This window comes from Bubalus bubalis, chromosome 11 (genome assembly GCF_019923935.1).
Source record: "Bubalus bubalis isolate 160015118507 breed Murrah chromosome 11, NDDB_SH_1, whole genome shotgun sequence".
Taxonomy (NCBI): domain Eukaryota; kingdom Metazoa; phylum Chordata; class Mammalia; order Artiodactyla; family Bovidae; genus Bubalus; species Bubalus bubalis.
Window position 1 is genome coordinate 23,918,827 of NC_059167.1, and position 25,333 is coordinate 23,944,159.

Here is a 25,333-nt window from a genome sequence, read left to right on the forward strand (position 1 = left end):
CTTGGGGCAAGAAGTTCAGGAGGAGGGGGGACCAGGACCTGTTTCTCTGCATCTTAGAGCCCTAGAAGTTGGGGCACTGGCAATGATGAGGTGAGAGTCCCATGGCAAGGACGTGCCCTTTTGTAAGCCAGTTGTTAGAAAACTGAGACATCGTTTTTCCCTACGGCAACAATGTCATATCATGGTTAGGCTTCAAGCTCAAAGTCCCAGCTCACCCAGACTCCTGAACCCCACCACAGAAGACAACAGGAATGCCCACCCCAACTCTTCCCTTGCCCCTCAGGGTTCCCTGGTTCTGAAGCAGGCCCACAGGCCTGGGGAGCTTTCCTTAGGGTTTGGATCCCTCCCAAACAACCCAGAAGTCCCACCTTTTCCATATCTCTTTTCCACTCAAGGTAAAGGGAAAACAAAGGCCCCTTCAGGTGACATGTGAGGCACAGGGACTGGGAAAGGTTGTTGGCCTGGTTCTTGGGGTTGGGCTGGGAAGCGGGGTGGATGCTACATCAAGGCCACTCCAGAGAGGATGGCAGTGCTGGGGCATGTGGGGGAGGGAGGAATGGGCTGGCAAGGGCTGGGATGAGAGCCTGCGGTACCTGCGGGCAAGGGAAGGGAAGTGATGGGTGGCAAGGAGGGATTACGGGGCGGGGGTGGCACTGGGCTGGGGCAGGGAATTCTCTGCTTATGTAGGGCAGATAAACTGGGTCCAAATGGTAAAATCAGGCATAAAAGAGATTATTCCTGCCAGGAGTGGTTGTGGAATTCAACTACAGATAGGCCTCTGACTTCACAGACAGAAAGTGAAACTTGTGGGATTTAGGTTAAACAAATGCAAGAGTGTTTCACAGAAGGTTACCTGATGCCTAACTCAGACTTCCCAGATGGCACTGGTGGTAAAGAACCCACCTGCCAATGAAGGAGACACAGGAGACGTGGGTTTGATTCCTGGGTCAGGAAGATCCCCCGGAGGAGCAAATAGCAACCCACTCCAGTATTCCTGCCTGGAGAATCCCATGGACAGAGGAGCCTGGTGGGCTACAGTCCATGGGGTTGCAAAGAGTGGGACACGACCGAGCCAACTGAGCACACAGCCCACGATGCCTAACTCACAAGGTTATTCTGCAGACTATCAGAAAAAGGAACTCGAAATCAGCAAGTAAGCCCATCTGACTCCCTCAGATTGAGAAACGGGCTTCCCGCAATTTTCAGTCTCAATTTTTCCCATGTGGTTACTGCCCAGCTGGCCCCACCCAAGAAGAGACGTTGGGTTTTCTGGCCATTATGGTTCCCTAAAGTGACAAGCCCACTCTAGTACTCTTGCCGGGAGAATCCCAGCATCAGCAGAGCCTGGTGGGCTGCCGTCTATGGGATCGCACAGAGTCGGACACGACTGAAGCGACTTAGAAAATAAAAAAAAAGGGGACAAGAGTGATCCTATCTCACGGACGGAAGGAGCTGAGCCCTCTTGCCGAATGCTCCCTTACTGCCCACCTCTGCTTTAGGACTCCAGAGCATCTGGATTTACAAGATAGCAGTGAACAAGAGGAGGAGAAGGCAATGGCACCCCACTCCAGTACTCTTGCCCGGAAAATCCCATGGATGGAGGAGCCTGGTAGGCTGCAGTCCATGGGGTCGCTAGGAGTCAGACACGACTGAGCGACTTCACTTTGACTTTTCACTTTCATGCATTGCAGGAGGAAATGGCAACCCACTCCAGTGTTCTTGCCTGGAGAATCCCAGGGACGGGGGAGCCTGGTGGGCTGCCGTCTATGGGGTCGCACAGAGTTGGACACGACTGAAGCGACTTAGCAGCAGCAGCAGCAGTGAACGAGAGGAGGGATGGTTCTGGTGGTATTCTAACCTGTCTTGGCCCCTGCCCTGTTTCCAACAACCTCTCCCCTTGCTATGAGCTACTGCTGCACCTACTCATCAAATACACATTAACACACTGAATCCTCAGGGCAACCCTGTAAAGCAGGTACTACTATCCCCATTTTATAGAGAGGGGAACTGAGGCACAGACGTTCAGCGGCTCATGCTAACTCACAGAGCTAGTGATTCAGTCCTTCTTGTTTGATCCTAGGTGCTCTTAGCCACCACACTGAGCCTCCTTGGAGAGTCACAAAGATTACACGAGAAAACAGGCATGCAGCTTGGCTGTGGCCCAAGCTCAGGAAACAGCCGGCCACCATCTGATCATCAGAAATCTTTGCTCCACCCCTTGTGGGTGGGGTGGTCTGGGCACCACAAAAGTGGTCATATCATCAGCCAGGCCCCTCTGTCCTGTCCCTGAGGGAGCTTCTTACCCAGGATGGAAAGCGGTGCAAGGGGGGTGTGGGTGGTTTGTTCTCCAAATCCACTTCCTCCAGCTCTGTTCCTTGGGCCTCCTTCTCCCCCATGGGGGGTTGTTCCTCCATCTCCATCTTCTCTGGTTCCTCCCGGGGCTTGGCTCTGACCACCCCCTCGGGAAGGCTGTGGGGGTGGAAGGCTGAGAGGGTCCCCACCTCAATGCGCACCACATGGCTGAAGTGCCCAGGGCCTGCCTGAGGCTGGCTGTGGTGCCGCTTGGCCAGCTGGATGCTGTCCCGGAAGGTGCTGGGAGCCCGGGCCTTTGGCAGGGTCAGGCTGCAGCCAGGGCCACCTTCCTTGGCAGAAGTCTTCGTCCGAGGGAGCGTCCCTCCCTGAGCAGTGACCAGGCCCTCACCCCAGGAGGCCAGACCATGCCTGGGGGTGCGAGGCCTCAGGCACAGCTGGCCAGGAGAGCCCTGTCTTCCCAGATGAAGTGGAAGGGTCTTGGCCTCTAATGTTGCTCCAGGGTGGACTGTCCAGGAACTAGAATCCTCCATGGGGCTTCCTGCTTTAGGAACAGAGTCCTTGCTCTGCAGGGCACCTGGAGAAGGTGCAGGGATAGCTGCCTTCAGGGCACCCTGGGCCAGAGGACCACTGTCCTGCCCCGCTGGCTGGGCCCCTGGTCCCGAAGGGACAGACTCCTGCTCTGTGGTTCCCTGGGGGGCCACCAGCAGCTTCCCCGAAGGTGACATCTGAAGAGCTGTGGTTGGGACAAATATAGGCATATTAAGAGCTCCCCCAATTCAGCCACTATCCACCACATATACAAGCACCCCCGCCCCCTCCACACACACCCCACGCCCCCAGTCCCCACACAAGCTGGCCCATTTACCTTCCACTGCACGTTGAAGGGCTCCCACCTGCTCCACCAGGTGCTGATTACAGCTTTTCAGGTGCTGATTCTCCATCTCAAGCTAAAGAAAAATGAAGATTTAGAATACTCAAGCCTACAGGTTTAGACAAATAATTCAAAACGAGACTAAAATCCTTCTCAAAGATCAAATCCTCAAAAAAGAACCCATGGTGCCCTTAACCCAATCCACTGATGACTCTTTTGGGAGCCCTGACCTCTGCCTTCCCTCTGGGCTCCCTGGTTTTGGTTGGGACAAGATTCCATTTGGGAGCCCTCGGGCTTTCTTTTTCTAGGTTGTTTTAACCTTTCCAAAAAATGGTGAAATATAACACAAAAAACGCATTCCACACCAATGAATATCTTAACAAATGACTGTGAAATGAACAGTCATGTGACCGCCACGCAGGTTAAGAGAGAGGAATCTGCCAGCACCCCAGGCAACCGAGACTCATCCCTCCCCAGTCCTCCCTGCCCACCGAGGAGACAAGTCTTCTGAGTCTCTAAGACTCATTTCCTTGCTTTCTGCGTTTTACCGTCTAAGTATGCATCCCTACGCACATTCATGTAGCTATGCCCATTAGGAATTTATGTAAATGGAACTCTTTGGGGTGGACTTCCGTCTGGCTTCTTTTGCTCAACACACCATCCATGAGATCCAGCCTCAGAATGGCTGCATTTTCTTGGAAATGAAAGCCAACATACTTTTATTGAGCTTCTTTTAGCAAGAGGTCAGGGCTGTGGAAGACGGAGTAACAGGCGTCAGCTCTGTCCCCAAGGACTTGTAGTCTAGCAGGTGACCTGAGTTGTGCACCCACAGAAGGGACAAGAGGCAAAATGAGCAGCTACCTCCCACAGGTGTGGGTCACTTGTGTCAGGAAAGAGGAAGCCACGATGAGTGTTCGCTCCTCTCCAATCGTTAATTCCCTTTCCTTTTGTTTAGAGCTTTTTTCTTTTTTCCACAGTGTTATAGCTTCTAGTCCTGAGTTTCCTAAATAAAGCTGTAGCAAGTGATGAAACTATGAAAAGAGATGGACAGAGGTGGAAGTAGAATGGAGACAATAGGGAGTTAGTGATTAATGGTACAGAGTTTCTGTCTGGGGTGATGAAGAGTTTTGGAAATAATGGTGATGGGTACACATCTCTGTGAATGTACTTAATTCCACCGCATTGTACACTTTAAAGACAGCTCAAATGGTACACTTTATGTATATCTGACCATCAAAAAAAAAAAGTTAAAAAGAGTGGCGAGGACAGAGGGTAGATGGTAAGGACCATATGTGCTTCTCTGAGGGAAACTGATGGGACTTCTCAGAAGGGAAAATCCTTCCTTCTCCCCAGACACAAAGCTAACCAGGACCTCGAGAGAAACCCAACCCTGACAACAGGAAGGGGAAAGTGAAGTGTCTCCACATCTAAGCTGAGTGGGGGGACAAATGGTTAACAAAATGAAAGGCAGGCAAGACCCCGGAAGCAGAAACACACAGGGGGACCAGAGCAACCCCACACAGGTCCCTCCCAGGTGTTCCCAGACCAGCTTTTAACTCACTTCTGCTAATTTCAGTGTCACCCATTCCTTGATCTTTGCAGCTTTTTCTTGAACAACTTTTGCCTCTTCCGCTCTCATCTGCTTCTGCAAGACGGAAAGGGCCTTTAGTTAGTCATGGCAGTCCCTGGTTTAGTGAATAAATGGAGGTGGCAGGCCCTGAGAAGAAATATTACCGGACAGGATGGAGGTGAGCCAGTACGGAAGATACGTTCATTTATGAATTTTTAGAAAATATTCTAAAGTGGGAAAGGCCTTCCTAAGCATACTACAAATACAAATCCCAAATAGCCATGAAGGAAAAGACGAATAAATCTACATCATCACTATAAATTACTATACAACCAACAAGAGATGCCCTTAAACAAAATTAAAAGCCTTGACTGGATGGCTTCCCTGGTGGCTTGGTGGTCAAGAATCCACCTGCCAGTGCAGGAGACACAGGTCCGATCTCTGGTCTGAGAAGGTCCCACATGCCGTGGAGCAACTAAGCTGAACCAGTGCACCACAGACATTAAGCCTGGACTCTATAGCCTGGGAGCTGCAACTGCTGAAGCTCATGTGGTCTGAGCCCACACTCTGCAACGAGAGAAGCCACTGCAATGAGAAGCCTGAGCTTGTAACTAGAGAGGAGCCCCCGCTCGTCACAACTAGAGAAAAGCCCGCACAGCAACGAGGACCCAGCATAGAGCCCCCCCAAAAAAAACCCAACTGGGGGATGACTTGCAGCACAAATGACTTACATACAAAGAAGATAATTTGAAATGAACAAACCAATAAATTATGCAAAGGATATGAACAGGAGATCAACAGCAAAATTAAGGTAAAGAAACCCATGAAAAGCTGCACAATCTTAATTTTAATTTTAACAATGCAGATTAAAGTGAATAGACTAACGCAACCTAAAAGTTTGACATAACCCCAAATTATCAAGGGTGTTGGAAAACAGCTCACCTCCTACAAACTGGCAAAGCCTTTTGGGGGAAACACTTGATAGTATTTGTCAACATTTTACATGTCCATACCATTGATCTAACAAATCTACTGCTTAGGAATCATTAGTTGCATTATTATTTGATAAAGCAACAAAAACAAAAAAACCCTCAAAACTGGAAATAACCTCTAAGAGTCCACAAATAAGGGTTTGGATGAATAAACAAAATGAAAATGGAACGCTGTGCTCTGATACACAGGAAATGGTCACAAAGAATAGTGATTAGTGGCGAGGAATGGAAATGAAGGATGATGCCAGAGGGAAAAATGCTGTCATTTTATATCCTTCTGGTCCATTTGTATTTTTTACTATAAGCATGTATTACCTTTACAGTTAAAACGCAAAAAATAAAGGTAAATTAGCACATGAGTGCAATTCCCTCAAAATAATCAACAGTATACAGTGATCCCTCGGTATGTACCGGGGTACTGGTTTCAGGACACCCTGCAGATACCAAGATCCATGGGTGCTCAAGTCATTAGATAGAAGGGTGGAGTAGTCGGCTCTTCCTACTGGTGGGGTTGGCATCCACAGATTCAACCAACCACAGACCTGATTCCACAGATGTGGAGGAGCTTGATATATCCTTTTCTATATAAAAGGGTACTCCACCCTTTTCTATAATGAATTCCAGCATCCGTGGATCTTGTTATCTGTGGGGCGTCCTGCAACCAGTCCCTTGTGGATACAGAGGGACCACTATAAAGTGAAAAGTGAGGTTTGCATCTAAAGAACAGCAGCCTAGGGAAGAACAAAATACAGGCTGTGGGGATCTGCCTCTGCCTCTGAGGCTGATTTGCTGCCGGGCACTGCGCAGGCTCCATCACCCCCTGGTGATGTCATCTCTAAAATGGGCAATGACACATCTCCCTTCCGGATCATCTTGAGGATGAAGGGACAGAATGTGCACAGCACAGCGCCTGAGGAGCAGGTGATAACCCGTTCCAGAACGAGTTCCCTGCTCGAAAGAGCATGGAGACAACTGGTGTGTTCTCAGCCGTTTGGAGACCACCTGGAACGACTTTGGTTACCCTTCTAGGGGAAAACAGCCTCGAAACTGTAAGACGATGGATGTAAGCCCCAAACAAGAGGGTTGGTGGAAATGAGATGGGGCTATGAATATGTCTGACTCAGTATTTCAGAGCTGGAGAACTGGTAAGCTTTTCTAGTGCAGTGGTCCCCAACCTTTTTGGCACCAGGGACCAGTTTCATGGAAGACAATTTTTCCATGGACTGGGGTGAGTGGATGGGAGGGATGGTTTGGGGATAATTCAAGCACTTTATTGTGGGCTTTATTTCTATTATTATTACAGGAGCTCCACTTCAGATCATCAGGCACTAGATCCTGGAGGTTGGGGAGCCCCTGGAGGTTTGCAGACTGGCCACAGGCCAAATCCAGTCTTCCACCTGGGCCCTCCCCAAACAGCCCTGCCCATTCATTTCTGTGTTGTCCAAGGCTGCTTCCAGGCCACAGCAGCAGAGTTGGGTAGTTGCAACAATGACCATGTGGCCTGCAAAGCCAAAAATATTTACTACTTGGCCCTCTACAGAAAAAATTTGCCAACCTGAACTAGCCTGATAACCTGATCTTTATGTGGCTATGGAAACTGAGGCCCAGAGGGTGAAACGACTTGCCTCTGTTAGTTTATGGCCTGGCTGGGACTAAAACCAAGTCTACTGACTTGCAGAACAGCATTTTTCCTGTTCTGATCTGGTCCTAGTATTACCGTGAAAGGATTTTTTTCTTGACCTCAGCTTTAGAAGGACGCATTTTGCCCACCCATGCCAGATGCTGCCACTTTTAACTATGGACCACTCAAAAGAGAAATGTGCATGTGTGCTAAGTCGCTTCAATTATGTCTGACTCTTTGCAACCCCATGGACTGTAGCCCACCAGGCTCCTCTGTCCAGGGGATTCTCCAGGCAAGAATATCAGAGTAGATTGCCATGCCCTCCTCCAGAAGTCTTCCCAACTCAGGGATTGAACCCATGTCTCTCATGTCTCCTGCATTGGCGGACAAGTTCTTTATCACCAGTGCCACCTGGCAAGCCCAAAAGAGAAGACAGGCACCTAAAATCAATGGGAAATTGACAAGAGATTCCATGTGTCAATATTATACCTTCCCATGATTTTTCAGGAAGACATGGTGCCCCACACTGTGGGAGGTACACCCCACAGTGGAAATGTTCAGTGACCACTGGCGAATGGTTACGAATGTGCCTGAGACAGTGGGAAGGCATTAGCAGGACCAGCTGGGAGTTCCATAGAGAGTACACATGTGGAAAATTGCAAGTTGTCTGGCCAAGCTATGAAGTTTTTTTTGTTGGAAACAATGAAGCTCTGGCACCAGGGAAAAGCTGGGTAGGTAAGACCAATGGCAGAGGGGAGGGACAGAATTAGGATGAAGTTAATGAGATCACGACGGGGAAGCTGGGTGTATGGGACTGGCGGCGGGGGGTGTCCCAGATGTCCTCTCCAGAACAAAGGTGCTGACTGGCTGCAACACCGGGCACTGGCCTCTCCTGAGTTCCATGCGCTTTTCAGAGGAGGCAGCAACCTTGGTCTCTGCCTACTCAGGTGCATTGAGAGACTCTGGCCAACCGAGGCTGACAGTCTGGCTCTGTGCTGCTCCAAATACTACATGTCCCACAGGTTGGCAGGGCACGTGGTGGAGAAGGAAAAGCTCTCCTGACCAAACACCAACCTCGTGTCTGACACTGTACCCTGACTCCCTGAGTTCATTCTGCCGACAGCCCTATGACATATTACAACCCCTATATTACAGATGTATAAAAAGAAAATCGGCAATTTAAGTCATCTGGTCACAGGTGCTAAAGATGGGATTCAACCCAGATGAGTCAGCCTCCAATTCCGTTTCCCACCACATCCCCTGCCTGGCTCCTCATTCCCCTTCCAATAATTACATCTCCATGCGGATGAACAGCCTGGTGAGGGAGTGGAGCCCCTGCCACCAGAGGCCGAAGCAGAGGGGCTCTGCTCAGGGGCCGCGGGCAGCTGCTCCAGCTGCTGCAAAGGGCGCGAGTACTCACCTGCTTCTCCAGCTGTGCCTCCAGCTCGCTGATGAGCTCATCTTTGCCCTGCATGGCTTTCAGCAACTCTTGGTACTTCCGGTGCAGGCTGCCTGCTGAGTCCACGTTCATCAGATTGGACAATTTCACCTTCTCTTCCATCACACCCACCTGGAAAGTACCAATCATGTCATAGGGTGGGGATGCGATGCCACTGACATGGGATGGGATGCTTCCTGATGCCCCAGCTTGTGACTCCCAGGCAGAGTTCTTACCCAGGGCAATGGGAGCCAATTAATTCAGTGACCATTTATGAAGCCTCATCTGGGAAAAAGAAGGAATTGACGAGGAAGGAATAGCCAGGTGTAGGGCCATCTAACTCTGGGGGCCCCAGTAAGGACAAGCTGGGCAGGACAAAAAGCCCTGGAGAGGAAATGCTCCAAGCTCACTGTGACAGAGGCATTTGCTGCTCATTGAATCTTCATGAACTTCCTAATACTTCTCAGCCATCTTACAGTTAGGTGGCCATGGAAGTCATGAAGTCAATGGGTCGGAGTGGAATGATGCATTATTTCTGGGCTGAAGTATTTACGAGCTGGTGCACAAGTACCCAGCTATCCTTCCCTGCCATGGCAACCAAGAAGACTGCATGTGCTAGCTGATTCAGCTGGAAATGGGGAATTCACCTGGATCCCCAGATCACTGTGTGAAGCAGAATCCCTGGTTGACCCTCAGTAGAGGTATCATGAATGAGAACTAAATATGATAAACTGTGGACATGTCAGACTCCACAGGTTACCTCAGCATAACCCAGCCTATTTGGACTATGCCATGCATCTGCTCACTGCCCTGACCCTTACCCGAGATTCCCTCATGCCCACAGAAGGCCCCAAGCACCTTTATTTGTTCAGAAGGTCTAACACATGACTGCTGGTTTTCTTCGTCCCGGTAAGAAGCAGGTCTCTCTGGGGCGGACCACATCGGTGTGATGTGTCCATGAGTGTCCACGGGAAGGGTCAGGAAAGGTCATTCTCCCTGCAGACTCCCACCATCTCCTCCCCATTACCTGGGTCTCCGCATTCTCTGCTCTCTGCTCTGCCTCCAGCAGCCTCTGCTCCAGCTCCTGCATCTGCTCAGCCAGAGAGGAAACGAGATATAAGTGCGGTGTCCCTGCTATGAACATGGCATCAAGGCAACACACGTGAATTTTGCAGATGCTACACACAGGCTGGCTTAAACTACCCCTTGAAAGAGGCTCAAGAATGTCAGGGTAAAGATGTCCATGGCAGCCCTGGTTGTTGTTCCGTCACTCAGTTGTGTCTGACGCTTTGCAACCCCATGGACTGCAGCACGCCAGGCTTCCCTGTCCTTCACTATCTCCCAGACTTTGCTCAAATTCATGTCCGTTGAGTTGGTGATGCTATCTCACCATCTCATCCTTTGCAGCCCTCTTTTCCTTTTGCCTTCAACCTTTCTCAACATCAGGGTCTTTTTCAATGAGTAAGCTCTTCACACCAGGTGGTCAAAGTATTGGAGCTTCAGCTTTAGCATCAGTCCTTCCAATAAATATTCAGGGTTGATTTCCTTTAGGATTGACTCATTTGATCTCCTTGCTGTCCAAAGGACTCTCAAGAGTCTTCTCCAGCACCACAGTTCGAAAGCACCAATTCTTAGGTGTTCAGCCTTCTTTATGGTCCAACTCTCACATCTTACATGACTATTGGAAAAACCATAGCTTTGACTGGATGGACCTTTGTTGGCAAAATGGTGTCTCTGCTTTTTAATACACTGTCTAGTTTTGTCATAGCTTTCCTTCCAAGGATCAAATATCTTTTAATTTCACGGCTGCAGTCACCATCTGCAATGATTTTGGAGCCCAAGAAAATAAAATCTGCCACTGTTTCTACTTTTTCCCCATCTGTTTGTCATGAAGTGATGGGACCAGATGCCATGATCTTTGTTTTTTGAATGTTGAGTGTTAAGCCACCTTTTTCACTCTCCTCTTTCACCTTCATCAAGAGGTAGCCCTGAAGCCTGGGGCAGGTAAGGAGCCCAGAGGTGCTGTCCTCTCTATGGTGAGTGAGAAAACTTGAGGTCTTTCTCCCTCTGGGGGCCCCGGGAAGGGGCAGCAGCGCCACCATCTCTTCCTGGGGCATCCTCGCCCAACTCTTGCCTTCAGGCTCCTCTCCCAGGCCGTCCTCCCCACAGCAGCGGGCTGCAGGCAGTGCCCCGCCACTGCTCGCCATGTATCTGACATGGAGCCTGCTCCCACGTGAGCCCCCATCATCAGGATGAGGATGTTCCCTCCCACCGGCAAAGGCTCAATGGCTGGGGACAAATACTTCCTCTCCTTCTCTCAGGACGCCTCTGACTGCAAATGGCATTCGTGGATATCCCCTTCTTGATTGTTTTTATCTTAAATAGAGGCTTAAGACACATTTCTTAAAAATTCTCTCTTGCTTCCCATAGAGGTCTGAGGGTCACAGCAATTCTGGAATCTCATGCCAGCTGGCCCAAGGAAAGGGACCAATGCTCTTATAAACACAGAAGCTCATCAGGGAACAGATCTAAGCTAAAGCCTAAGGAGTAGCTCAGGAGCAGTGGGGGCATCTCTGCCACTTCTCGAGCTTACAGCCTACCGAGTGGAGTGGATTTCAGCTCCCACCATCCCCCTGGTCAGGGCTCAGAGGGCACTGCCAAAACCACATGCCATCACAAAAGGCCCTGCGGAAGCACAGCATAGTCACACATTCCATTCTCCAACCAGACGCCAGGGCCTAGTTGAGTCAACTCCTGCTTCCCCGACCATGCCTTGTCCCAGGGCAACAGGTATGCAGGAAAACCATACTAGAGGCGTCATGTCCCAGTTGTGTCTTCCGTGCGATTGGACAGGCCTCACGTCCCAAGAGCTAGTCCAGTCCTCGCCCACCTTATCTCTGCAGATTTGGCTTTTTCTCTGGCTACTCAACTTTCTGCATCTAGCATGGACCCTGGCTCGATATTTACCAGTGAACTGAGCAATTAATTTTCTCTCTTTCCCAATCTCTCTTCTGCCTAGGTGAAATTCTGCCTTCAGGCTTTGATTGAAGGATGGAAAAGAAAAGAAGTCCCCCGGTCTGGTGCCAGGCAGTGAAAGGAGGGTTACCCAGGAGTGGTTCAAGTTAGAGAGTCTGGAGAAACTGCTCTCAGGACCACCTTCCCTCATCCATTTTTTCCTCCTTGGAGTTGGGGAGAGACAGATGTTTTCAGTACATGTTCCCTTTGAAAGGACAGAGGATACCAAATAAAACCTCAAGATTTACAACCCAGGGGACAAAAATGCTCCCTGGGCTCCCAATAGACAGGACCATCTTTGACGAGCATTCCTGTGCTCAGTCCAAGGATGTCTGCATCTCCTCTTTCCTTCCTCTCCTGGGTTTAATAATCATGATGGAACCTCTTGACTCAAGCCTGAGGCACTGGGTTTGTTCTGGCCAGACTCAGGCATCAATTATAGCCAGATGGCCTTTCCAAAATCAAACAGTCCTCGGGCCATCGTAGCTACAGGGGAGGTAACAGCATAGAATAAACCAATATTAAGGTGATAGGCATGGTTGCATAGTGCAAAAAAACATTCTACTTGGTGGAGGGGTGGGGTGGTGGTTGACACATAACTCAGTGACCAGGTTAGTACTATATAACCCTTCCCCCTTGGGCACCAGAACTGACTCTTCCAAGAGCAAATCAGGTTCTCTCTCCTCAGAAAGCCGAAATGTGGGATTAAGAGGCCAGAGATGAGAGTCAGGGGACTGCACCAGAGAACATGCACAAACTTTACCAAGTCATGATTATTAGGTAAGTCCTTCAGTTCTGTGATATGTCCCAGGACCTTCCCAATAAATGCCCTGTCTATTTAAGCTAGCCAGGGTTGAAATTTCTGCCCACATCAGGAACACCTCTAACTAATACAATTACTAGGAGCATTTAATTTTTAAGAAAACAATGAAACACTGAATGGGAAGGCTTTAGATTCTTGACAAGTTTCCTAGATTCACCTTCATTTAGATCTGACATCTGCTCTGTAGCTCAGAAGACATATGATTTCCATAAGAAATGATCACTCATATCCGTGACCTTACACAGTAAAGAAACCATGGTAGAAGGAAGAAGAAAATGCATTTGAGTCTTACCTCCCACTTGGGCATTTCCATTTGGGTCAAGAGTGATCAATGACACGGGTCAGAGCCATAAATCACTCTGTTATTAACGATGTTTGAGCATTCTACCCTCTAAATTTTTAATGTCAGATATCCTTTAGGGTAAGCTATCACTGAATGGGAAGGAAGGCGCCCCTGGGAACCTAGGGTCTTCTCCCAGCCTTGGTCTGACTGCCACGTGGTCCTCCCCACCGCCCACCCTCCAGCCATTCTTATCTCCTAGGCAAGGGCACTTGAGACTCAAAGCTAAAAGCAGTCTGTATTCACCTTTATGCTGGGGCACTCTCTTGTCTCTAAAACAAATTTCTGAACATTGAAACCATTTGGCACATCCGGTAGTTTTTTAAAAGAGAAGAGTATAAAAAACCATCTATGTATCCATGACTGTGCTCCAACAATTACCAACATCCTGCCATCCTTGTCTGAAGAGAGTATCTTTAACATCATGTTTCCCTCCATTTTTATGAGAATGCATTTTCTCCATTGCTACGGGAACACTCCCAACTGTGCCTATACCTGAGTGTCGATTTTGGAGTTTTCAAACTCTTAATTCCAGGATCGACACAATTCATGACGGCAGGTTGTCCCCTGCACTCATTCAAAGGGCCACACTGGGAGATCTGAAAAGGTGATACAGGCAGGCCCCCTTATTTGGGTTCTGTTTCTCCTTTCAGAGGGTTCCCTAGGACTGAGTCCTCAGCTATCCTTTTAGTCTGGGTGACACGCTAGCCAAGGTGGCGTCAGGTTTGGGCGGCTGGCTTTTAGGCGGGATCCACTTTCACCAGCTTCGACTTACACATGAGACTCATAAGCCATCCTAGAATGGGCTGCAGTGACCTGATGAAAGGTTCTTGGCACCAACCTGGTATTTAATCCCCATGTCCACAGCTCCTTGTGGTGCTGTGAAATACTGGCCCCAAGGCAGCAGGCACCCTCCTGTGCTCGCAGGACAGACCTGCGTGCTGAGCAGCGGTTCGAGCCCGGAGCCTTGCCAGGCTGGTCTCAGCTATCCCTCTGAAAAGGGCTCAACATTCTTACCATTGCATCACACCCTCTGAAGAGAATGGCACCGGTAAGCAATAAGGCTCTGGAGCCCGGCTGGCCCCACCACAGTGTGACTTGTAAATTCCTTAACCTCTCTGAGCCTCAGTGTTCTCACCAGTAGAAAAAACAGTAACGAATGTCCACCTCCTAGGGTTGTGGTGAAGATCACAGGAGATGCCTCCCGGCCAGCTCACGTGTACAACCTGGCACTTACTGAGCAGTCTGCAGATATAAGCTACTTGCTGGATTTTCACAACCGAAGATGGTGCTTAGGACCAGGGAGACCAGTTTCCCTGGGACAGTCCTGTGGTCACCTGTCCTCCAGAATAATGAGTAATAGAGCCCTCCTTTCTCTCTCCAAGGTCTCCTGGTTTACATGATAAATTACCTGGTCATGCTGCTTACGATCCATCTACAGAAAGAAAGGCTTTAAGTCAGGGCTATTAGCCTACAGAGCGTCGTGTAAGACCTACCATGCTGTGGGCATTTAGCCAACACAGATATATCTAAACAAGGCCACTTGTATGTGTCTGGCACTGGTTAAAGCACTTTCAAAGTATCAACTCATTTCATCTTCATCCCAATCCTAGGAGGCAGGTCTTGTTATTATCCCTGTTGTACATATAAACTGATGCAGAGGGATAAGGCAATTTGCCTAACGTCACACAACCAGGAGGCAGAGCCAGGATTCAAACTCCGGAGGACTGGCTTAGTCTATTATACCCTTAGCTACCGCGGCCCTCACATTCAAATTTCACGTCCTGCAAAAACCCAGACTCCAAAATGCAATCCCCGATTCTCAGCTTCTCCTGAAAACTCAGGAGACCTGGACACGTGACAATTACCTTTTCTTTTGGTGACACCTGGCTTCCTCCTCTAGCTATATAGCACATTCCTTGAATCCTCCCCAGAACCCTCCCACTGAGTTCAGAGAAGCTTAGTTAACTTCTGCATTCATAGAAGATTAGTTAAGCCTTTGAAATTACAACCCCCAGTGCTAGCTATTAAATGGTTCTAACTCTGTTGTCATCAAAGACCTTGATTCTCAACTTTTTGTTTTTTAATATCAAATCCTGTGTTCAACTGAAATCATATTCTTATTCCCAAATATATAAAACACACAACCGTGGGGCTGCCCTGGTGTCCGAGTGCAGAAGAAGCAGGAAAGAAGGGACTCCTAAGTCTTGTCTGTGGGTCCAATGGCCCCACCCAGCCCAGAAGTCCCTCTGAGGCGCACAGGGCTCAAGGCTAGAAGGATGGCTGAATGGGGCCCAGGACATGTTCAGGGCAGGAGTTTGTGGCAGTAGATTTCACACCCTCAGGGGCACAGTCATCCACACGGATCTTGTTACAGATCCCTGGGTTGTGCCCACAGAGGTTTTTATGTAGCACGTCTGAGGCATGAACCCAGGAATGTGCTTGAAAAGAAAACCCCAGGTGATCCTGATGTGGGTGGTCCACAGACCACTCTCTGAAAAACGCTAGACCGGCTACAGACTGCAAAGCAAAGCTAACTGACTCCTTTGGGGATGCAAACATCCCAGGGCCAAGCCCCCATCGGTACAGGACTCTTCTCAAATGACTTTATAGGAGTACAAAGCTCTAGCAAGACTACAGTTCCTGGGAAATATTATAGTGGGCCTTATTAAAAAATGGGGGTTAGGAGAATAAAAAAAAAAACTCTCTACACTCACACACACATGCATGCACACCCTTAAACATAGTGAATAAAAGTTCTAGAAGGCAAATCGGATCTATCAGCAAGGAGATCTGCTAAGGCTGATTCTGTGATGACTTTATGCAGACTTTATTTCCAACTAGTCCTAATTAGCCCTAGTGTTCTCCTTTTATATAACAGTACCGGCCTTCTCACAAATTCTGAAGTATATAAGGATGTTTTTCTGGGCTCTGTGAACTATCCTTGCTCTGTCAAGCTGGTGCCTAAACTGAATCGCTGCCTCTGTATAATCCTTGGTCAGAGTGGGGAAGAGCAATAGTCATTGTTCCTTTGTTTAAGGGACTGAACGGAACCATTGATACACTCAAAAAAAAAAAAAAATCCTGAAGTACAAATTTTTGGTATATAAATATAAAACTGAGTTACTGTATTTCAAAACCTTGGCTGGAGAAACTAGTATGGGATTCTAGAAAAAGAGGAAGTGCGTACAGACCCACCAGAACAGGCCTCAGGAAGACCTGCCTCGGTTAAAAATATTCAAGCTAAAAAATGAGGGATATTTTATTACATAAAGTCCTCTCTTTAACAGATCCACTCAAATCCCCTTTGGAAGCAGAGAGGGAGTAAATAAACAAAAAAATGTTAAACTCGTTTTAGTCCTCATATTGATGCCATGTACTCATTATGATAATTCCTACGAAGCTCTGTTGCAGATAGATGCCATACTCCCACTTTTCTGAAGGGAAAACTGAGGCACAAGGTTGGCAAGAATGAACAAAGTCCAAGGGACTTTTAACACATCCAGCTCTTAGGACAGCATCAACTTTTAGATTGATCGAGGCTTCCCTGGTGGCTCAGAGGGTAAAGCATCTGCCTGCAATGCGGGAGACCTGGGTTCAATCCCTGGGTTGGGAAGATCCCCTGGAGAAGGAAATGAAACCCACTCCAGTATTCTTGCCTGGGAAATCCCACGGACGGAGGAGCCTGGTAGGCTACAGTCCACAGGGTCGCAAAGAGTCGGATACGACTGAGCGAGGACTTCACTTCACTTTACTTTAGACTGATCAGATTAGCTGTGACTTCTTCAACACAACCAAGAAGAGAGCGGGAAAAACGGCTCCCGGAAGCAGAACAAGATGCAACCTCCAAAACATGAGCCATTCTCTCGACTCCTGTGCCAGACGGAAAGTGAGTCCACAGTTCACCTGGCCCCTGGGATGGGTGGCCCTGGCAAGGGCACAGCAGACCGTGAGAGGCGTCCCAGCAGAAACAAGGTCTAGACCTGTCTCCCTTCCTCCCGTCTCCCCTCCTCCCGCTTCCTCCCCCCTCTCACCCTTCAGTTCAGTTCAGTTCAGTCGCTCAGTCCAACTCTTTGCAACCCAATGAACCGCCGCACGCCAGGCCTCCCTGTCCATCACCAACTCCCGGAGTCCACCCAAACTCACGTCCATCGAGTCAGTGATGCTATCCAGCCATCTCATCCTCTGTCATCTCCTTCTCCTCCTGCCCTCAATCTTTCCCAGCATCAGGGTCTTTTCAAGTGAGTCAGCTCTTCGTATCAGGTGGCCAAAGGACTGGAGTTTCAGCTTCAGCATCAGTCCTTCCAGTGGACACCCAGGACTGATCTCCTTTAGGATGGACTGGTTAAATCTCCTTGCAGTCCAAGGGACTCTCAAGAGTCTTCTCCAACACCACAGTTCAAAAGCAGCAATTTTTCGGTGCTCAACTTTCTTTATAGTCCAACTCTCACATCCATACATGACCACTGGAAAAACCATAGCCTTGACTAGACGGACCTTTGTTGGCAAAGTAATGTCTCTGCTTTTAATATGCTGTCTAGGTTAGTCATAACTTTCCTTCCAAGGAGTAAGCGTCTTTTAGTTTCATGGCTGCAGTCACCATCTGCAGTGATTTTGGAGCCCAAAAAATAGGTGAGGAATTATCTGGCAGCCTTGACATTTTTTCTTTTTAAAAAAATTTGGTTTTCAGCACGATTCCATGTGTCAAATGACAAATCTGAAAGAGGGAGTCAGGTACGAGCAGGCTGTGTGATGGGGAAGGAGGAGGGCTCTTTCCCAAGCCTTAGCAGCCAGCGGGTGGCATCTGATCACAGGCAGGGCCCGTCCCCTGGGAGACACGCAGGCTCGGCTTGCCCTGCACCACTGCCAGCGGTGAGTGAGTGGCTAATCCAGGCAGTGCCATCTCCACGGGCGGGCAGGCCAGTGGGCGAACTGTGTGGAACAGTGGCAGTGGAGGGGGCAGGCAGGTGAGGGGGTGGGGCAAAGGGACCCAGCTGACCTGGCTCAGCTCGGTGCAGGTGGGTGCTGATGATGACTAAGAAGTAAGTTCTGGGAGCAGGGACAGGGATGAGGACCAGGGCCCAGCCCCGGCAGGAGCTCTCCTGAGAAATCTGGGTCATCTCTTCCTAGGACCTGAAACTTACCTTGATGTACTGGGGAAAACCTCTAATGAATTGCAGAATCTGGCCTACTGGTTTGTGGAATGACAGCAGATGACAAGAGCGGCCCCAACATTGAGCAACGCGGTATTTATGGCCTTAAGGTTTCCTGCCAAGAGGTCCGATGTCAGGCTAATGCCCTAACCCTGCTTAAGTCTTCCAGCCCATGATTCCTAGTCAAGATTTCTTTCTCTCCCTTCTCCACTCCTATACCCCCAGGCTATTCTGCCCTGAGTCTATATGCTTCTCCTTTCTTTATGCAAGTCCCACCCTGAGCCCCCAACGTCTTTATGGGAGAGCATTCTGGTTGCTTAGATGATAAGTACTGGTACTTAGAGAGCATTCTGGTTACTTAGCAAATACAGTCTGGAAGAAAAGAAAGGGCTGATATACTGTGTTGGCCAAAGGGTTCGTTTGGGTTTTTCCGCACGATTTTATGGAAAATGCTGAGTGAACTTTTTGGCCAACCCAATAGAAGTTCAACCTCCCCAGATCCAAGGGGCTGTGGAAAAAGAACATGTTTATTTATAATGTGTTTAAGGCCACTGGGGAATAGGGGAGGAAAGCATTTAAAAACGCTTTATTTTTCTATCATGAAACGTTTCAGGCCAACAGAAACGTATAGACAATAATTTTTAAAAAAACACGTATCCACTATTCATCTTTGTCAAATCTTAATTTTTGTCAGATCTGCTTCTGACTTTTTAAGAAATAAACCACTACAGACAGTTGACGCTTCCAGTGTTCCTCTCTCCAATGTTACTCCTCTCCTTTATATGTATGTACCCTACACTTGACTATGTTTACATTTTTACCTCATTTGTAAACACCCCTCAACGACAGACATTACTGTTTTGTGCAAGTTTAATACTTTATATAAACTGTATTTTTGTATATATATTCTTCTGATCCTTTTTGTTCAGTGTTGGTTTTTGAGATTTGTTGATCTTAAACATATAGCTTTACTTGACTAATTTTTAACTGCAATGTCGTATTCCATTGCGCAAATACACTCAACATAGTTACCCAATCACATTATAAACATTTAGAATATTTTCAACTTTTCATGCATCAATGTTGCAATAGACATTCTTGTAGAGGTCTATTTATGACCAATATATTTGGATTCCTTATTTTTTTTAATTGAAGTCTAGTTGGTTACAATGTTGTATATGGATTTATTTCTACTGCTGCATTTTGTGCTTTGTATTTACTCCTTATTTTCTATATTCCTGTTTCTCTTCCCTGCCTGGATTTAATAGATTTTATTCCATTTCCAGTAGCTACTCTCCTGATTGGAAAGTCATATACATTCTATTTGTTATTTCTATTATTCTAGACACAGATGACATTACCCTTGTGGCAGAAAGTGAAGAGGAACTAAAGAGCCTCTTGATGAAAGTGAAAGAGGAGAGTGAAAAAGTTGGCTTAAAACTCAACATTCAAAAAACTAAGATCGTGGCATCCAGTCCCATCACTCTATGGCAAATAGATGGAGAAATAATGGAAACAGTGACAGACTTTATTTTCTTGGGCTCCAAAATCACTGCAGATGGTGACTGCAGCCATGAAATTAAAAGACGCTTGCTCCTTGGAAGAAAAGTTATGACCAACCTAGACAGCTATTAAAAAGCAGAGACATTACTTTGCCAACAAAGGTGTGTCTAGTCAAAGCTATGTTTTTTCTAGTAGTCATGAATGGATGTGAGAGTTGGACTATAAAGAAAGCTGAGCGCTGAAGAATTGATGCTTTCAAACTGTAGTGTTGGGAAAAGACTGTAGTGTTGAGAGCCCCCTGGACTGCAAAGAGATCAAACCAGTCAATCCTAAAGGAAATCAGTCCTGAATATTCATTGGAAGGACTGATGCTGAAGCTGAAACTCCAATACTTTGGCCACCTGATGCAAAGAACTGACTCATTGGAAAACATCCTGATGCTGGGAAAGATTGAAGGCAGGAGAAGGGGATGACAGAGGATGAGATGGTTGGATGGCATCACTGACTTGATGGACATGAGTTTGAGCAAGCTCCGGGAGTTGGTGATGGACAGGGAGGCCTAGTGTAGTGCAGTCCATGGGGTCGCAGAGTCAGACATGACTGAGCGACTAAAGTGACTGAGACTTAAAGACTTCTATTTGTTTCCCACATTCTCTTCTCCCCCTATCTGTCATATAGGTAGAAGCTCTGACTTTTAACAGAGCACATGGTTATCTAGAATAAAGACTACACTTTCCAATCTTCTCGGTGGCGGGATATAACCACATGAATAAGTGGCCAATGGGATGTGAGTGGAAAGAATGAAGGCAGCCTTTGGGTCATGCTCTCAAGAGGAAGGGACCGGAATGTGGTCATGAGAGTGAACCACCTTCAAACATACGCAGGCCTCTCCCCAGAGCTAGGCTGCTTATGTCTGGAATGTCACATGAAAAGGAATGGATTTTTTAAACACATGTACTGCCTGGCCCATCCTGTTTCCTAAATCTCAGGCTTCAGGTCTTTCATCAACTTTGGAAACTTTAAAGGCATTATCTCTTGAAGTCATGCCTCTCTTCTCCACTTCTGGAATCTTCAAAAAGGATCTTGTCATTCTGGCATCCACGTCTTAGCCTGTGTCTTCATCTCTCTGCATTGCCCTCGAGTCTGGGTTATGTCCTCAGGCCCATCTTTCCATTCCTGAGGTCTGTCTCAGGTGGCGCCTTATCTGATGTTAATCTAGCCACTGAGTATTTCATTTCGGTGCAAATATTTTTCATGTCTAGCAGTCCTATTTGGTTCTTTTTCTGATCTTTTTGGATGATGTCCTGTCCTTGTCTTATATTTTCAATTACTTTATTATGTCTTCAATAGTTTTATTTTGGGGGGGGAGGAGGCACACTGAGTGGCTTGTGGGATCTTAGTTCTCCAAGCAGGGACTGAACCTGGGTCCTCAGAAGTGAAAGTATGGAGTCCTAACCACTGGCTGCCAGGCAATTCCCTCAAGTAGTTTTGAATTCATGGACTTTATAGTGTCTTGCCCACAGTTCTTAGAACAGTTGGAACAACAGTTATTAAGAATTCTTGGGGGGCTGAATTGAGTCCAGTCTGTTGCATACATGGACTCTCACTCACTGTGGGCTATTCTCTCAAGTATTCAGTCACTGTGGATCACATATTCGTTTTCATTAAGGACTTTCCTTTTTCCTGTGTAGGTAGACATTTGTGTCCTTGCCTGAGAGGTAAAGGGACTTGCCCTCAGTCACAAAGCTAGAAAGTGGCAGAGCCAGGTAGTCTGGCTCCAAAGCCTGGGTCCTTGTCACCAGCAAGCAGGCTGCCTTCCACAGTTCATACTCTTAACAGAGGGTGAGCAGCAGGGTGGGGATATCCATTCTCCTCTCCTAAAATATCGCAGGGACCTTCAAGATGGCAGAGCAGTAAGATGTGGCGATCACCTCCCTCCCCACAAATACATCAAAAATACATCTACATGTGGAACAACTCTCCTAAAATATCTTCTTTCTCTGAAAGAAAGAAGTATTACTTTTTTATGAGTAATACTGCTGAGAAAGAAGTATTAGGGGAATAATAGAACCTCCACTGCAGACACCCATGACTCAAGAAGTGATCCAAGACCAAGGAGATTTGTAGCATTTCTTTGGTGTGTTACAGGCAGAAGCAGAGTGGGAAAGAATGCCAGATGACAGATTAGTAAACTGCTTAGATTTTGATCTTTGAAAAAAAAAAAACCTACCTGGGTTTTATTTTATGAGTGTGGGAAGCACCTTATTAAAAGTTCACCTTCCTTGTATTACTAGTTTTGATTTGCATTTCTCTACTAATGAGCAATTTGAGCATCTTTTCATGTGTTTATTAGTTGTCTGTATGTCTTCTTTCGGAGAAGGCAGTGGCACCCCACTCCAGTACTCTTGCCTGGAAAATCCCATGGATGGAGGAGCCTGGTAGGCTGCAGTCCATGGGGTCACTAAGAGTCGGACACGACTGAGTAACTTCACTTTCACTTTCACCCACTGGAGGAGGAAATGGCAACCCACTCCAGTGTTCTTGCCTGGGGAATCCCAGGGACAGGGGAGCCTGGTGGCTGCCGTCTATGGGGTCGCACAGAGTCGGACACGACTGAAGCGACAGCAGCAGCAGCAGCATGTCTTCTTTGGAGAAAAATGTCTGTTTAGGTCTTCTGCCCACTTTTTGATTGGGTTGTTTTTCTGGTATTGAACTGCATGAGCTGCCTTCATATTTTGGAGAGGGGTGGGATAGGGTGGGAAGTGGTAGGGATGTTCAAGAGGGAAAGTGAAAGTCACTCAGTCGTGTTCGACTCTTTATGACCCCATGGACTGTAGCCCATGGAATTCTCCAGGCCAGGATACTGGAGTGGGTGGCCTTTCCCTTCTCCAGGGGATCTTCCCAACCCAGGGATCGAACCCAGGTCTCCTGCATTGCAGGCAGATTCTTTACCAGCTGAGCCAAAAGGGAAGCCCAAGAATACTACAGTGGGTAGCCTATCCCTTCTCCAGTGGATCTTCCCGATTGTAATTTAACCGGGGTCTCCTGCATTGCAGGCGAATTCTTTACCAACTGAGCTATTGGGGAAGCCCTTTCAAAAGGGAGGGGACATATGTATACCTATGGTTGATTCATGTTGATGGATGGCAGAAACCAACACAATATTGTAAAGCAATTATCCTCCAATTAGAAATAAAATTTTTTAAAAAGCTCACCTTACTGCAACAGGTGCTAAATAAGCCCTAGAGATCAAATCTACAGTATAATGAATATAGACAACAATATTGTACCCTAGGGCTTCCCTGGGGTCTCAAATGGTAAAGAATCCACCTGCAATGCAGGAGACCTGAGTTCGGTCCCTGGGTTGGGAAGATCCCCTGGAGAAGGGAATGGCTACCCACTCCAGTATTCTTGACTGGAAAATTCCATGGACAGAGGAGCCTGGCGGGCTACAGTCCATGGGGTCTCAAAGAGTTGGACATGACTGAGTGACTAACACTTTCACTTTTCATTGTGCTATAATCATCAAACTTGCTGAGACTAGAATGTAATTATTCCAACCACTAAAATGATAATTATGTAATATGATAGACAAGCTAATTATTGCTGCAATGGTGATCATATTATAATATATAAATGGATCAAATTAACATGTTGTACACCTTGAATTACAGAATATTATATGTCAAATATATTACAATCAATCAACCAATCAATCAAACCTCTAAAAAACAAAAAATGAAAACAAAGTTGACCTTCCCCAACTCTCCTCTCTGACAGTGATTTCTTCAGGGACCTTAGAGACTACCTGCTCCCCAGGACTCACCTTGTCGGCCAGCAGCTCTCTGATCTTGCTGGCCTGCAGTCGGAACCGGAAAAGCTGGGTTTCTAGGGCCAGGCAGCGCTTCTGCCAGTCCACACTGGCCCGCGTCTCCACCGTGAGTTCTGCCATGATGGGAGCACCTTGTGGAGATTCCAGGGAGCCCTGAGGACCAGTGTACAGAGAGGGGAAAAGATAAGTGTGTGAGGAGGAGTTCGGTGGGGAAAGGAGGAGACCGACGGAAAGCAGAGGAAACAGGGTGGGGAAGGTAAGTGAGCCTGGCTCTCCCTCTGTCCCACGGGCAAGTTCTGAGCTCAGCTGGTCCTGTTTCATCATAAGGCAGCTGTGCAGCCTCAGAAAAACCACAAAACCTGAGAAACCGCAAGGAGAACCTCGTCTCACTGTTACAGAAGTGAAAAGCAGGGCTCACTGGTTTTTCATTCAATTATCCATTTAACAAAAATGTGTTCATTACAAACATTCAGTGCCAGACACTGTTCTAGACATTGGAGATGCAAAGGGAAATGAAAGAGGTCCCGTGTCTTTTCAAACAACTCTTTGGAAAAGTCTAATTGCAAAATTACAATGTAGTCACAATTACTAATCAATATGCAAATAAGAGGAATCAGAGAAATGGAGTGGACTGTGCTAGGGGGAGGGTGTTGAGGGAAAGCTTAAACTGGGTAGCAGATTCATCCATGATCACAAGGCTAACTGGAGACAGAACTGTGATTCCCAGCTGGGTACTGATTTTTTACAACAATAAAGATTTCAGATGGGGAAAAAAAAAAATGGAACGAAAATGTAATCTTCAAATTTCCTTGACAAGTTTCTATTCAGTTGGGATTTCATATGTTGTCATCAAATCATCCTGTTTTGAAACAGATTCCCACTTTCCTTTAAGTTATAAAATGCAAACCAGAAAATTGGTAGATATTTTTCTATAGCCTCTGGAGGAAACCGTGGGCTTCCCAGGTAGCTCAGCTGTAAAGAATCCACCTGCCAATGCAGGAGACACAGGAGACACGGGTTCGATCCCTGGGTTGGGAAGATCCCCTGAAGGAAGAAATGGCAACCCATTCCAGTATTCTTGCCATGGAAAATTCCATGGACAGAGGAGCCTAGCGGATCGTTCCATAGGGTCTCAAAGAGTTGGACACAACTGAGTGACTAAGCACACACACGCACTGGAGGAAACCACGAATCTTTAGAAAACACTCCAGACAGATTCAGAACAAGCCAAGTAGACACCTATAATATCCCCAGCCAGGGGAATTTACCCAGATGTCTTCTGGAGAGAAACAAACCTGGGTCAGGGATGAGAAAATGAAGAAGAAGAATGTGTATATGTGCATGAGAAGGGAGATATAGATGCAGAGGGGGCACAGAGTAGAGAAGGGCTGGAAGACACATCCATCACCAGGACTTTTTAAATCCCCTTTCTAGGGTGCTTTCCACTCCAGTACTCTTGCCTGGAAAATCCCATGGATGGAGGAGCCTGGGAGGCTGCAGTCCATGGGGTTGCTAAGAGTCGGACACGACTGAGCGACTTCACTTTCACTTTTCCCTTTCATGCACTGGAGAAAGAAATGGCAACCCACTCCAGTGTTCTTACCTGGAGAATCCCAGGGACAGGGGAGCCTAGTGGGCTGCTGTCTATGGGGTCAAACATAGTCGGACATGACTGAAGCAACTTAGCAGCAGTAGGGTGCTTTTAATAATTATGCTTGACAATAAGCATAAATTTGGTCTGTCCCAAACCATGACATATGGTCTCCCTACTATCAGGTGATTTTAAAGAATGATTGTTAATTTTCTAGGTTGATATATATTTTTTTTCATTAAAAAATTGGGGGCAGGGACTGTGCTATGTA

The 25,333-nt window shown here is 47.4% G+C and overlaps 1 protein-coding gene across 4 annotated transcripts in view; it reads right to left on the reverse strand.

Annotated features, from left to right (window-relative positions):
* PLEKHH1 (pleckstrin homology, MyTH4 and FERM domain containing H1) overlaps window positions 1-25,333 on the reverse strand; it is a 57,478-nt gene that overhangs the window by 21,639 nt on the left and 10,506 nt on the right. For 3 of the 4 annotated variants that reach the window (XM_025295306.3, XM_006056180.4, XM_044924819.2), the window contains exons 2-7: window positions 23,466-23,624; window positions 9,833-9,895; window positions 8,788-8,937; window positions 4,746-4,829; window positions 3,179-3,260; window positions 2,304-3,046 (exon numbers count right to left, since the gene is read on the reverse strand). In XM_025295306.3, the coding sequence (XP_025151091.3) occupies window positions 2,304-3,046; window positions 3,179-3,260; window positions 4,746-4,829; window positions 8,788-8,937; window positions 9,833-9,895; window positions 23,466-23,591 (1,248 nt within the window). In that variant the 5' untranslated portion in view covers window positions 23,592-23,624. The remainder of the gene's footprint in view (window positions 1-2,303; window positions 3,047-3,178; window positions 3,261-4,745; window positions 4,830-8,787; window positions 8,938-9,832; window positions 9,896-23,465; window positions 23,625-25,333) is intronic. The other variant, XM_025295307.3, reaches the window with a different exon arrangement.